We start from the raw sequence: 14,216 nt of genomic DNA on the forward strand, positions 1-14,216 counted from the left end.
TGTTAATGGATTGTCAGCATTTCCATTAGAAGCTCACTTTGTAAGTAATCTACAGCTTGCTACTGTAGTTTGACTCAAGCTCATAACTGAGAATATTATGCCTAAGGTAATGCAATAATTTGAATCCTTAATGATAAACAATGGTGTCACACTTCATATAATGTGATATCCATGTAAAACAACTCCAGGTCTCAGTTTGCAAGCCCTGTGATCTGTTTCTGGTGCATTATGATGCATGATTCTTCTGCAAAGGAGTTAAATTGGATCAGGTCAGCAGTTTATAATGAGCTTCCCGGGAAGAAAAGCACTTTAGGAATATGAAAATAAGACCACGGCATGGCATTTTCATAAAGAAAAGGCATTTAAATTGTGTCTGTAACTGTATTAAGATACTTCCATTTATAAAGTTTTCTCCCAAGAAAATAATCCCATTTACTCCCGTCCCAATAAAACTAAGTTTCTACTCCTCCTACAAACTCTTCCTTTTTAAGAACTTCTTCATATCTACTGAGACAGTAAATGTCCTGACAAATGCCTTCCAAGGTTTCAAGATTTCAGAGAGATTCCACCTTAACTGCCACAAAAAGAAATGAAAAATATCCTAGTTACATCTGCTTTGGACTTCTGGTAAGCACTGTGGAATTCAAAGAGTTTGTTTCAGCCAAATCAATAAACGACAAAAACTAACCCTCACAATGCCTGACATATGCCTAGATGCTGTTAAAGGGCTTTAGAGTGTGCAACAATTTCATCCACCCAACAACCCTACAAGGTGGCTGAGGCAAAGGAACTTAGCCAAGGCACCCAGCTAGGAGGTGAGCTCTGCTCCTGACCAACTCTCTGTAATTAGCCACTTTCACAGTAAGAAGCTTTTCTGTTGACTCATTTACTTGTGCATTTCTTGGAAGACAAATTTTTGAAACCAACTGTTAAAAAGCTTCAAGTAGGAAGTTCAGATCCACAAACTGAATTTTATGTTTTATAAAATCAACATAGTCTTAAACATCAGCAGTGCTACTAAGATGATTATATATATTATTTACATATGTTATGTTTTTATATAGTATATAATAACATATATAAGTATTATATATTAAATATAATTCTCTTTACACATGTATGCATGGTGTAACAAGCGCTGAAGAGAATGTGGAGAAATCAGAACCCTTGTGCATTGCACTGGAATATAAAATGGTGCAGTGTAGAAAACAGTATGTAAGTTTCTAAAAACATTTGAGAATAGAATTACCATATCATTTAGAAATTCCACTTCTGAGTATATAACCAAAAAACTGAAAGCATGAAATTAAACAGAAATTTGTATAGTGATGTTCATAGCAGCATTGTTCATAATAGCCAAAAGATAGAAACAATCCAAATATCCATTAATGCATGAATCAATAAACAAAATGTGGTATATGTAAATAACATCCCATTATATGTGTTTGCATGTATATATACATGTATATATGTATATGTGTATGTATACACACAATCTGATGTACATTTATTTTCCTCAACTTGCATGGAGTATTTCCAAGATGGATATTGAAAAGAAATATTTTGCGTATTACAAAAAATATTATGGAGGGTTTCCTGGCATGGAGAATCTGAAAGTTGACCACTCATTCCAACAAACATTTACTGACAGCACACTATTCATGGTTCAGGCATAAATCTAAGCCCTGAGGATATTGCGGGGGGGGGTGTCTATGTTTATGTTTATTTTTTATTGACAACATTAGTCTCAGGGGTATCACAGGATGACTCACATATTGTGATCACCACAATTGGTCTAGTTAGCATCTATCACCATATATAGTAAACGTTTTTCTTATGATGAGAACTTTTAAGATCTACTCCCTTAGCAAGTTTCTAATACTCAATAGAGGATTATTAACTATAGTCACAATGCTGTACATTACATCCCCATGATGTACTTTATAACTGTAAGTTTTTACCTTTTGACCCCCTTTACCCATTTTGCCTGCACCCACCCCCTGACTCTAACAACCACCAATCTGTGCTCTGTGTTGATGGGCGCAGGGGGGCTTTTTGCTTGTTTTGGATTCCACTAATAAATGAGATCACACATTTATCTTTCTCTAACTTATTAGAATAATACCCTCATGGTCCAACAATTTGTTGCAAATGCCAAGATTTACAACAAATGCCTTCTTTTTATGGCTGAATAATATTCCATGGTGTGTGTGTATATATATATATTTTCATTATCCATTTATACATTGATGGACACTTAGGCTGCTTCCATGTTTTGGATATGGTAAATAATGCTGCAGTGAACATGGTGGTACATCGATTTTTTCAAATTAGTGTCTTCATATCCTTCAGATAAATATCCAGAAGTAGAATTTGCTGGATCATATGGTAGTTCTATCTTTAACTTTTTGAGGAAATTCCATAGTGGTTGTACCAATTTACATTCCCACCAACAATGTACCAGTGTTCCCTTTTTTCCATATCCTGATCAACACTGTTAATTTGTCACTTTGATAATAGCCATTCTAATGGGTGTGAGGTGCTAGCTCATTATGGTCTTGATTTGCATTTCCCTAGTAATTAGCGATGTTGAACATATTTTCAGGTCCTGCTGGCCCAGTATGTCTTCTTCGGAAATATGTCTATTCAGATCCCATGCCCATTTTAAAATCAGATTGTCTCTTTTTGTACTGTTGAGTTGTATGACATCTTCTTATTTTGATTTGTTAAACCCTTATCACATATGATTTGCAAATATTTGCTCCCATTCAGTAGCATACCTATGTGCATTCCTATTTGTGGAAGCTTTTTAGTTTGATGTAGTCCCACTTATTTATTTTTTACATTTGATGACTTTGCTTTAGGTGTCAAACTTAGAAGCCTAACTGGCAAGATAGATGTCAAGGAGCTTATAGTTTTTGTTTCTCCTAGGAGTTTTATGGTTTCAAGTCTTATATTCAAGGAAGATAGTGATCCAGTTTCATTTTTTCTGCATGTGGCTACCCAGTTTTCCCAGCACCATTTATTGAACAGATTGTCTTTTCCCCATTGTATATTGTTGATTCCTTTGTAGTAATTAACCATGTATACAATTTATTTCTGGACTCTTTGTTCCATTGATCTATGTCTGTGTTAAATGCCAATGCCATACTATTTTGGTTACTATAGCTTTGTAATATAGGTGAAATCAGGGAGCATGATGCCTTCAGCCTTGTTCTTCTTTCTCAAGATTGCTTTGGCCATATAGGGTCTTTTGTGGTTCCATACAAGTTTTAGGATTGTTGGTTCTTTTTCTGTAAAAAAAAATGCCATTGAATTTTGATAAGGATTGCATTGAATCTATAGATTGTCTTGGGAAGTATAGATATTTTAACAATATTCTTCTAATCCATAAGCAAGAAGTATCTTTCCATTTATATGTCTTCAGTTTCTTTAAGTATAGTTGACATATAATATTTTATTTCAGGTATACAACACAGTGATTCATCAGTTATATGCATTATGAAATGCTCACTGTAAGTATAGTCACTATCTGTCACCATACAAAGTTATTACAATATTATTGACTATATTCTCTACTGTACTTTTTATCTTTTGTCACCTAATTTATAACTGGAAGTTTGTACCTCTTTATCCCCTTTACATAATTCATTTGCTTCACTCCCAGCAACCACCAATTTCTTCTATGTATTTTTGAGCTTTTTTCTTTTTTCATTTTGATTTTTAGATTCCATATAAAAGTGAAATCATATGGTATTTGTCCTTTTTGGTCTAACTTATTTCACTTAGCATAATACCCTCTAGGTCCATCCATGTTGATGCAAATGGTAAGATTTCATTCTTTATGGTAATATTCCAGTGTGTGTGTATACATATGTGTGTATACATACCTTTACACACACCATATATTTATCCATTTGTGTATCAATGGACACTTGGTTGGATCCATTTATTGACTATAAATAATGCTGCAATAAAATAGGGGTGCATAACTAGTGTTTTTGTTTTCTTTGGTAAATAAAAGTGGAATCACTGGGTTGTATACTAATATTGATATTTTCACTTTTTGAGGAACCTCCACACTGTTTTCTATAGTGGCTGTACCATTTACATACCCATCAACAATGGACAAGTGTTCCCTTTTCTCCACATCCTAGCCAACACTTGTTACTTCTTGTGGTTTTGATAACCGCCATTCTGACTGGTATAAGGTGATGATAGATCATGAATAAGGTTGAGCATTTTTTCATGTGTCTGTTGGCCACATGTATTTTTCTTTGGAAAAATGTCTATTTAGGTCCTCTGATCATTTTTTTTATTGGATTGGGGTTTTTTGGTGGTAAATTGTATAAATTTTTTACATATCCTTTCCAAATATCTATTTCAGTTCAGGAGGTTGCCCTTTTGTTTTGTTGATGGTCTCCTTTTCCATGAAAAAGCTTTTAATTTTGATGTTGTCCCATGTTGCTGTGGCAGATGTCAAAGAAATGACTGCTTATATTTTCTTCAAGGATTTTTATGGTTTCAAGTCTCCCATTGAAGTCTTTCATTCATTTTGAGTTTTTCTGCATGGTGTTAGAAGGTGATCCAGTTTCATTCTATTGCTTGTGGCTGTCCAGTTGGCCCAGCACGTTTGGTACTTGAATATTTTCTTTCTCTTTGTTCAAGTTCTTACTGTGTTCATCCATTCTCCTCCCAAGTTCAGTGAGCATCTTTATGGCCATACTTTGAACTCTTTATTAGGTAAGTCAGTTATCCCCATTTCATTAAGGACTTTCTCTGAGATTTTCTCTTGTTTTTTTTTTTTGTTTGTTTGTTTTGTTTTGTTTTATTTGGAGCATATTCCTCAATTTTCCTTGACACTCTGTGCTGGTTTCTGTGCATCAGATACCATAGCCATCTCTGCCAGTGCAGAAGAAGTAACCTCATGTCTGAGATTAAACTTACCATTCAACTCTGCCATTGCTCTTGGGTTGTCTCTCAAGCCTTTGTGATTGTCCAAGCAGTGTATTTTATTTTTAGTGGATCCCAGTAATGGAGGGTATACCCAAGGCCTGTCAGTGTCCCAAAAGGGAGGATCTCAGTGAGCACCTAGATTCAGCTGACTGAAAGCCAGACTCTCAGGCAACAGCTTTTAAAGTATGCAAATACAGGCATATTTCAGAGATACTATGGGTTCAGTTCCAGATCACCACAATAAAGTGAACAATAAAGCAAGCCAAAAGAATTTTTTGGTTTCCTCATGCATACAAGTTATGTTTATACTATACTGTAGTTTATTAAGTTTGAAATAGCATTATGTCAAAAAATATAGAAGTCTTAATTTAAAAATACTTTGTTGCTAAAATAAGCTACCCATTTTCTGAGCTTTCAGCGAGTCATGATCTTCTTGTTGGTGGAGGGTCTTGCCTCGATGTTGATGGCTGCTGACTCATCAGGGCAATCCTGGAAGGTTGGGGTGGCTGTGGCAATTTCTTAAAACAAGACAACAATGTAGTCCCCTCTATTGACTGTCCTTTCAGCAACCATTTCTCTATAGCACACGATGCTGACAGCATTTTATCCACAGAACTTCTTTCAAAATTGGAGTCAATCCTCTTATATCTTGCTATGGTTTTCTCAACTAAATGTATGTAATATTCTAAATTGTTTGTGGTCATTTCAACAGTCTTCACGGCATCTTCACCAGGAGTATATTTCATGTCAAGAATTGCTTTCTTTGCTCATCTGTAAGCAGCAACTCCTCACTTGTAAAGTTTTGTCAGGAGATGATAGCAGTTCATTCCATCACCAGGCTCCATTTCTAATTTCCTGCTATTTCCACCACACCTGCAGTCTCTTCCTTCACTGACGTCTGAAACCCCTCAAGATCACCTATGTAGGTTAGAATCCACTTTTTCCAAATTTCCGTGAATGTAGATATTTTTTACTCCCATTGAATCATGAATGTCATTAATGGCAATTAAGATGGTAAGTCCTTTCCAGAAGGTTTTCAATTGACTTTGTCCAGCTCCATCAGGCGAATCACTAGCTCTGACAGCTATAGCCTTACGAAATGGGTTTCTTAAATCCTAAGGCTTGAAAGTCAAAATGATTCCTTGATCCATGGGCTGAAGAAGGGATGTTATATTATCAGGCATGAAAGCAAAATATACACCTCCGTCAGAGCCCTTAAGTGACCAGGTACATTGTCAATGTGCAGTAGTCTTTTAAAAGCCATCTTTTTCCCCCTGCGGACTTACAATATTCAGTAAACCACATAGTAAACAGATGTGCTGTCATTTGCGCTTTGTTCCATTTATAGAGCACAAGTAGTGGAGATGTAGCATAATTTTTAAAGACTTTAGGATTTTTGAAATGGGAACTGAGCAATGACTTTAACTTCAAGTCTCCAACTAGGTTAGCCCCTAACCAGAGCCTCAGTCTCTATTTTTTTTTAAAGATTTTATTTATTCATGAGAGATACCAAGAGACAGACAGAGACACAGGCAGAGGGAGAAGCAGGCTCCATGCAGGGATCCCAACATGGGACTTGATCCTGGGACTCCAGGATCATGCCCTGAGCCAAAGGCAGACGCTCAACCACTGAGCCACCCAGGCATCCCCCTCAGTCTCTATTTTAAAGCTTCAAAGACAGAATTTCAACTCCCCTCTCTAGCTATGATAGTCCTAGGTAGCATCTTCTAATAGAAGGCTGTTTTGTGTATGTTGAATATCTGTTTAGTGTAGCTGCTTACATGCATTACCAGAGCTAGATCTTCAAAATAACTGGCTGCAGCTTCTACATCAGCACCTCCTGCTTCACCCTACACTTTTATGTTAGGTTCTTTCCTTAAACCTCAAGAACCAACCCGTGATAGCTTCAGATTTTCTCTTGTGCAGCCTCCTCACCTCTCAGCCTTCATAGAATTGAAGAGAGTTAGGGCCTTACCCTGGATTAGGCTCCGGCCTAAGGGAATGTCATGCCTGGTTTGATCTTTTATTCAGACCACTGAAACTTTCTCAATATCAGCAAGAAGCACAGCTTTCTTATTGTTTCTGTGTTCACTTGAGTAGCACTTCAAATTTCCTTCAAGAACTCTTCCTTTGTATTCACAACTTAGTTAACTGGTGCAAGACCCAAAGCTTTCAAATACCTTCCTCACTAAGCTTAATCATTTCTAGCCCTAGATTTAAAGTGAGAGACCTGTGACTCTTCCTTTCACTTGAAAACTTAGAGGCCATTGTAAGGGTACCACCTGGCCTCATTTCAGTATTATTGTGTCTCAGAGAATGAGTAGCCAAAGAGGGGGAGAGAGATGAGGAAAAAGCTGGTCAGTAGAGCAGTCAGAACACAGACATTTATCAAGTAAGTTTACCATCTGATATGGGCACGATTCATGGTGTCCCAACACAATTTTAACAGTAACATTCAAGACCACTGATCACTGTAACAAATATAAGAATAATGAACATGTTTGAAATATTGCATGAATTGCCAACACATGACACAGACACAAAATAAGCAAATGCTGTTAGAAAAATGGTGCCAGTAGACTAGCTCGGTACATGGTTGCCACAATCCTTCAATTTGTAGAAAACACAGACTGCAGATAATATTAAGTAAAGCACAATAAAATGAGGCATGCTTCTGTATGCCGTCCTGCAGGACTGCATGCTAAGCCCTGCTGAGCACCAGAGTCAGGTCATCTAGAGGTGCTAGTCCATGGCAGTTGTTAACATCAGGGCACCTGACCAGTGTACAAGTTCCTTTCTAGTAGATACCGGTGACCTGGAGCAAGACAGAGGGTGAATGCAAAGATGATGTCCACTGGCCTTGTCCTTAGAGTGCACCTCATTATAGGTCCCTAGATCTGTGCCAAACCAAAAGCCTTGCTTAGGCCCCAACTCCTGGATAAATGGCTTCTTTCATAGAATGACTGAAGGTGTATTTCAGCCTAATATCTGGGCCATGCCCTGAAGGTGGTGGCTAGCCACCAGAGGTAGGAAATCAAGGAGTGCCCTTGGGTGACAGGCCCAGAGACCAAGACACCAGACACATGTACAATCTCCTTTCCAGGAGCTACTGATGCTCTGGTGGGTGGCAGGAATGTGAAGTTAGCACCTGCCCTCCAAGGTCTCTGGAGAGGATTATGGTCAGCCCTTAGATGTATGTTTTGGTTTTTTAAAGATTTTATTTATTTATTCGAGAGAGAGAGAGGCAGAGACACAGGCAGAGGAAGAAGCAGGCTCCATGCAGGAAGCTCAATGCAGGACTCAATCCGGAGACTCCAGGATCATGCCCTGAGCCAAAGGCAGATACTCAACCACTGAGCCACCCAAGCATCCCAAATGTATGTTTTAAACAGAAGCCTGCCCCTCCAGCCATAGCTATAAAGATAAGCTAAAAGGTTGATTTCACAGAAACATGGGTCTCTAACCTCCTGCTATGCCCTGGGGGTGGTAGATGGTTAAGAATGCTTTCTCAGTTGGTTAGTCTTAGGGACCCTGGAGGGGGAGTTGCACTGGCTACCAGATCCAGATCTTGAGGGGTCCCCTGGATGGCTGCAAGATGGGAGTACCAAAGGAGAGTAAAGCTCCTTTCTGGGAAATGCCAGTAAGCTGGAATGAGGTAAACGGAAGGTGAAAGAAGGTATCCGCAGGCCTCTGTTCCTAGTGACTAACCCAGTAGGCTCCTAGCTGTGTGTTTTTTGTTTAATTTTTTTAATTTATTTATGATAGTCACAGAGAGAGAGAGAGAGGCAGAGACACAGGCGGAGGAAGAAGCAGGCTCCATGCACCGGGAGCCCGATGTGGGATTCGATCCCGCGTCTCCAGGATCACGCCCTGGGCCAAAGGCAGGCGCCAAACCGCTGCGCCACCCAGGGATCCCAGCTGTGTGTTAATTTAGATGCCTGCCTCTCAGGCCAATGATTTAATATAAAAAATAAAATTGTTTCACAAAGGGATATTATTCAGCTTTAAAAAGGAATGAAATTCTGACCCATGCTACACCACTGGTTAAACCATGAAGACATTATGTTAAGTGAAATTAGCCAGTTAAAAGGACAAACACGGGATCCCTGGGTGGCGCAGCAGTTCGGCGCCTGCCTTTGGCCCAGGGCGCGATCCTGGAGACCCGGGATCGAATCCCACATCGGGCTCCCGGTGCATGGAGCCTGCTTCTCCCTCTGCCTGTGTCTCTGCCTCTCTCTCTCTCTGTGTGACTATCATAAATAAAAAAAAATAAAAATAAAAAATAAAAGGACAAACACTGTATGATTCCACTAGAGTACTCAGACTCAGAGACAGAAAGTTAGAAGGGGCATTCCCAGGGATTGGTGGGGGTGTGGGGGTAGATGATATAATAAGTACAGAGTTGCAATATGGGATGATGTAAAAGTTCTTGAAATGGATGGTAGTGATGGTTTCACAACTATGAATATATTTAATGTCACTGAATGGTACACTTAAAATGGTTAAAATGTTAATTTTGGGCAACCCCGGTGATGCAGTGGTTTAGTGCTGCCTGCAGCCCAGGGTGTGATCCTGGAGACCCAGGATCGAGTCCCATGTTGGGCTCCCTGCATGGAGCCTGCTTCTCCCTCTGCCTGTGTCTCTGCCTCTCTCTCTCTCTCTGAATAAATAAATAAATAAATCTTTAAAAAATTAAAAAATAAATAAAGAATAAAATGCTAATTTTGTTAGGTACATTTTATCACAGTTTGAAAAAAATTATAGTAGTGGACCCCACATCATATAAATCTGTTCTTTCTGGAAACTAACACATCATCGAAGTTTTGTTTTTTAAATAAATCTCCTATATTAGATGCAAATGCCTGTTTGGTTTGCCTAAGGATCCACCAGACTGATTGGATTGGGGCCAAGGGTGTTTGTGGTATGGGATGAACTAAAAATTTGGGCCTGATGTAAGGTTATTCTCTCTTGGTGCTCCAGGAAAAGGTCCATATTCATGTTGTAAAACAGAATAGATGCAGTTTCATTTCAAACAGGAAATGAGTCTCCAGTTCAAAATCAAGTAAGGACTATAGTGGCAGATCATTCAAAATGATACTAAATATTTTTAAAATACAGCCTATGTAGCTAGGGCACAATATTTAAATGGAATATTTATCTGACACTTTGAACAAAAATAACCAAGTTTCACTAGGAAGACCCTACCTCAAAAGCAAACCCTAAAAGCTGATGCAGTATCCCCTGATCCTGGCTCCATGAACCTGAATCCCTTGGAAATGAATGGCATTGCCTCCAACCTTCAGAATTCAGCTCTTTTAAAGCCCCTCCCTCAGGATAGTCTGGAGGTTTCATCTTTGAAAGACAAAGAGAGGGGTAATACCAAGTCTGTGTGGGGAAGGCTTCCATTTGCAGCTGGTAGGGTTACAAGCTGTCTGCTAAGTGTGAGTCAAGACTAGTTATAAGAATCAAGCAAAAAAAAAATCAAGCAGTTAAATAAATAGAGTTGTAGGTGCTAAAATTGAAAAATAACTTTTGAGCTCTGCTAATACCCCCAAACTGAATAAATGGGAATAAATCTTCTATTAAAGCAATTATGCCCCCCCCCAAGGCCTCGCCTCCTGGATTTATTCACATCCTTGTGTAGTATCATCCCAAAATATACCCCAATTGTCTGTGTGACTATTACAATATAGCATAAAGGGACTGTCACTTCAGATGTTAGGTCTTAAAAGACTATAGCTTTTCTCTTGATTTCTCTATCACTCATTCGGGGAAGCCAGCTGCTCTGTCATGAAGACACTCGGGCAGTCTGTGCCTCCTGGGACAGTCCTATGATGGATGATACAATGCAGGTCAGGGGAAAGAGGGTTGGCCCCAGGCTCCATCCTGGCTACCTCCAAATGCCTGCAAGACCATAGGGAACTTTCATAGTTTCTCTAGGCCTTTGTTACATTTCTAGAACACAGCTATAATACTCCTTTTATTGTGTGATTAAAATGGGTAGGGTAGATATAAAAAGGTTTTTGAAAAGGTTTAACCTGCTCTACAACTTCTAGACTGTAACAACACGGTCATCACCACCACTTTGCACTCTGCTGGAATGGAAGGAGTTGGATTTTCTATCACAGCTCTTCATTATCAAGCATGAGGTCACTTGGGGAGAATGAAAGACCCTATACTGTAAGGAGCAAACACAAATACTGCCTGGGAAAAGGTGGGCAGCATAAACATACAAGTCAGGTTAGAGGAGGTGGCAGGGACTAACAGTGGGCAGTGGTGTGCACATGGCAAACTAGAGTTCATGCCCTCCTGGAAAGAAATTTTAGAACATTGTGGAAGGCCCAGCAAACCCATTCTGCCAACTGAATTTGATCCAAACCCCAAGCTGCACCAAGTCTTGTACTGAGCACCATAAGAAATAAAAGGCTAAGAGTATATATCTATATCAACCTATATGTATATGATAGTGATATCAATATAGATATAGAGGATTAAACCTCAGCATTGCAGATGCCAGAAGATTCTGTGAATAGGTCCCTCTCACACAACCATTCATCTATTCAATACAGACAAATTTACGGAATGCCCACTATAAAAAGTTACATACTATGCCTCAGACCAATTCTGCTGAACCAACTTTTGTACTTTAAATCTTTCTATTTTGTGCTTCTCCAAGTTTGGGTTATTTGTAACAGTACTGTATTTGCAGGTAATGCAGATCCTCTATTTTAAGAAATGAGTTCTAGTCCCAAATCCACAAATAAAGAATTATTATAATAATAGCATATTCATGAAAAGCAAATTACTTATCTTGGCGTTTAACATCCTTGTAACTATTCCTGTACTTTTAATGTCAACAGAAAAAAAGCAATGTCTAAGTCTGGCTGATATGGTAAATTAATGTTAATAACAGTTTTGACACTAATAGCAAGTTTTAAAAAGAAAAACCTCTAGACTCGAAGCTGGGTTTCATTTCTTAAAAATCACCTCAGCTAGCTGTCACCAGACTCCTCCAGAACAATTCCAGCTATTTCACCTTCACTGGGAGCCTGAGACAGCTAAGATCTATAAAGTTTCTATGAAATTTTATTCCTTCCCTGCCTCTGCTTGCTCCAAGTGGAGAAAGCATCCACCCTCTTGAGCTACAATACCAGGGCTTCTTTACAGAGACATATTTCTGAGTCTCTATAAGGAAACGAATACCCACATGGTTTCATTAAAAAAAAACAAAAAAACAAAAAAACAAAAACAAATCACTAACTGTTTGCCCAGCCCCTGAACATTAGTTGTGAAAACGTGAACTATTAAAGTACACACTAAACTAATGGGAAATTCCAGACTTTATCTTATAGATGCCATGGAACCCCAGAGAACAGGTTCTGTATTTTCTCTTCATGTTCTTCCCTAGCACTATGCATATACAAGCACCTGAATAAATGGCCCATGAATTAAAGTGATTTGAGCTGAAAACTTGAAAAGGCCCAGGGAAAGTAAAAAGAAACCCAGCACTTGGCTCCTCCACTATTGCTAGCTCTTTCTAGAAGTCATTGAAAGCTCAAGCAGCCCCTTGCAAACCCTCTACCCCTCTCAGACTCAGCCAATAGGACCTGATTGGCCTGTAACACACACCTCTATAATCATTTAGAGGCCACTAGACTTTAAGTAAAGTATCTCTTCCAACTTCTCAAACATTGTTCTTTTTCTATTACTAATTGAATGTTTTACTTTTAGATAATCCTATAATGAACTAGCTCAAATGAGCAGAGGCAGCAGTGACAACCCATCAATAAAATAATTAAGCCAAAGTGGATTTTGTTAGAGACTTCTCATGTCATAATAGGAAATATAGGCTACTTAAAATCAAGGAAATCAAATGGAATCGCTTCGTTTCGTTTTAAAAAGGAAGGCTAGGGACACCTGGGTGGCTCAGTGGTTGAGCATCTGCCTTCGGCTCAGGTCGTGATCCTGGGATTTGGGATGAGTCCCCGCATTGAGCTCCCTGCAGGGAGCCTGCTTCTGCCTTTGCCTGTGTCTCTGCTGCTCTCTCTCAGTCTGTGTCTCTCATGAATAAATAAATAAATCTTTAAAAAAAAAAAAGGAAGGCTAGCTTTAGAAGATCTCTTTCCTAGACCCCTCGTTAACGTTGCTGACAATACTGGTTCTTTACTCTCAAAGTACACGCACAATAGAAATACCAGTGGAGCACAAGGTGGTTTCCAGAATGTTCTTTTCCCTTTTCATACCTTTCACTCAGAATTATCTGTAAAATTTAGATGATACCCTCTGCACTTTCTGTTTTAAGATTTAGATCATGGTCTCAGTCCCCTAAGGCTTTTGCACTTTATCCCAACACACATATGCCATGGAAAAATGGGAAAATCAGGGCATGACAGGCACAGATACAGGACAAAATCCTAAGTCTTCTATCTCTAGAAGAGGAGGGTTCCTGACCAAAAAAACTAACCAAGGCAGCTAGGTTCCTTTTCCCCCTTCTCCTCTAGTGGATATCTAAGAGCCCATTATTAGTTTTATCTCCCAACACAAATTCCACACCACTGACTCACTTAACTCTTACCCTCAAGCTATGCCTCATTTCCAACTGAGAGACTGAGATGAGCTACAAAACCAATCTCTGCAATAGCAGATATTCAACAATTACCAAATGGCTTCAAGGTCTGGACAAGAAATAGACTAGAACTGTCTTAGGGTGCTATCAGGTGCCATACTGAGGGATAAAACCAAAACTAAATAGATGACATGGACTTAAAGCTACTCGGGCTGATGCCCATACTGGACTGAGATTAATGGACACCCTGGAGTAGAACCATGGAAATGAAGAGAAACTGAAAATACCCATCACTGTAGGGTCAAGGGAAATAATTACATACCCATGCGCCATCAGGCCCAAACAGCTCCAGGAAGTTGCCAATGAATTCCCTCGACTTCTCTTCCCACTTTTGAATTAGATCATGACTCTTTTCTTCCACTCTGTTAACAAATTCCTTTGATCTTTCTTCCACATTCTTGACCTTTTCCTTCATCTTGTCTACCTGGTTTTGGAAACGGTACTTCTTCTCCTGATCAAAAATTAAAGGAAAAAAAATTTATCCCAGAGGGCATGAGAGAGACCAGTCATTGACACTAATGGTCATTTTATTCCTACTTGTGTTTGTTCTTAACCTGAAGAGTCAGGATGTTGCTATTTCCAAGGGCTAGATTGACGGGAAGGCACATCTCTTGTAAGAAAAGTCATTTGTCAT

At 39.0% G+C, this 14,216-nt stretch overlaps 1 protein-coding gene across 5 annotated transcripts in view; it reads right to left on the minus strand.

Annotated features, from left to right (window-relative positions):
- PCYT1B (phosphate cytidylyltransferase 1B, choline) overlaps window positions 1-14,216 on the minus strand; it is a 130,179-nt gene that overhangs the window by 15,716 nt on the left and 100,247 nt on the right. For all 5 annotated transcript variants that reach the window (XM_041742272.1, XM_041742268.1, XM_041742267.1 and 2 more), the window contains exon 7: window positions 13,845-14,033. In XM_041742272.1, the coding sequence (XP_041598206.1) occupies window positions 13,845-14,033 (189 nt within the window). The remainder of the gene's footprint in view (window positions 1-13,844; window positions 14,034-14,216) is intronic.

This window comes from Vulpes lagopus, chromosome X (assembly GCF_018345385.1).
Source record: "Vulpes lagopus strain Blue_001 chromosome X, ASM1834538v1, whole genome shotgun sequence".
Taxonomy (NCBI): domain Eukaryota; kingdom Metazoa; phylum Chordata; class Mammalia; order Carnivora; family Canidae; genus Vulpes; species Vulpes lagopus.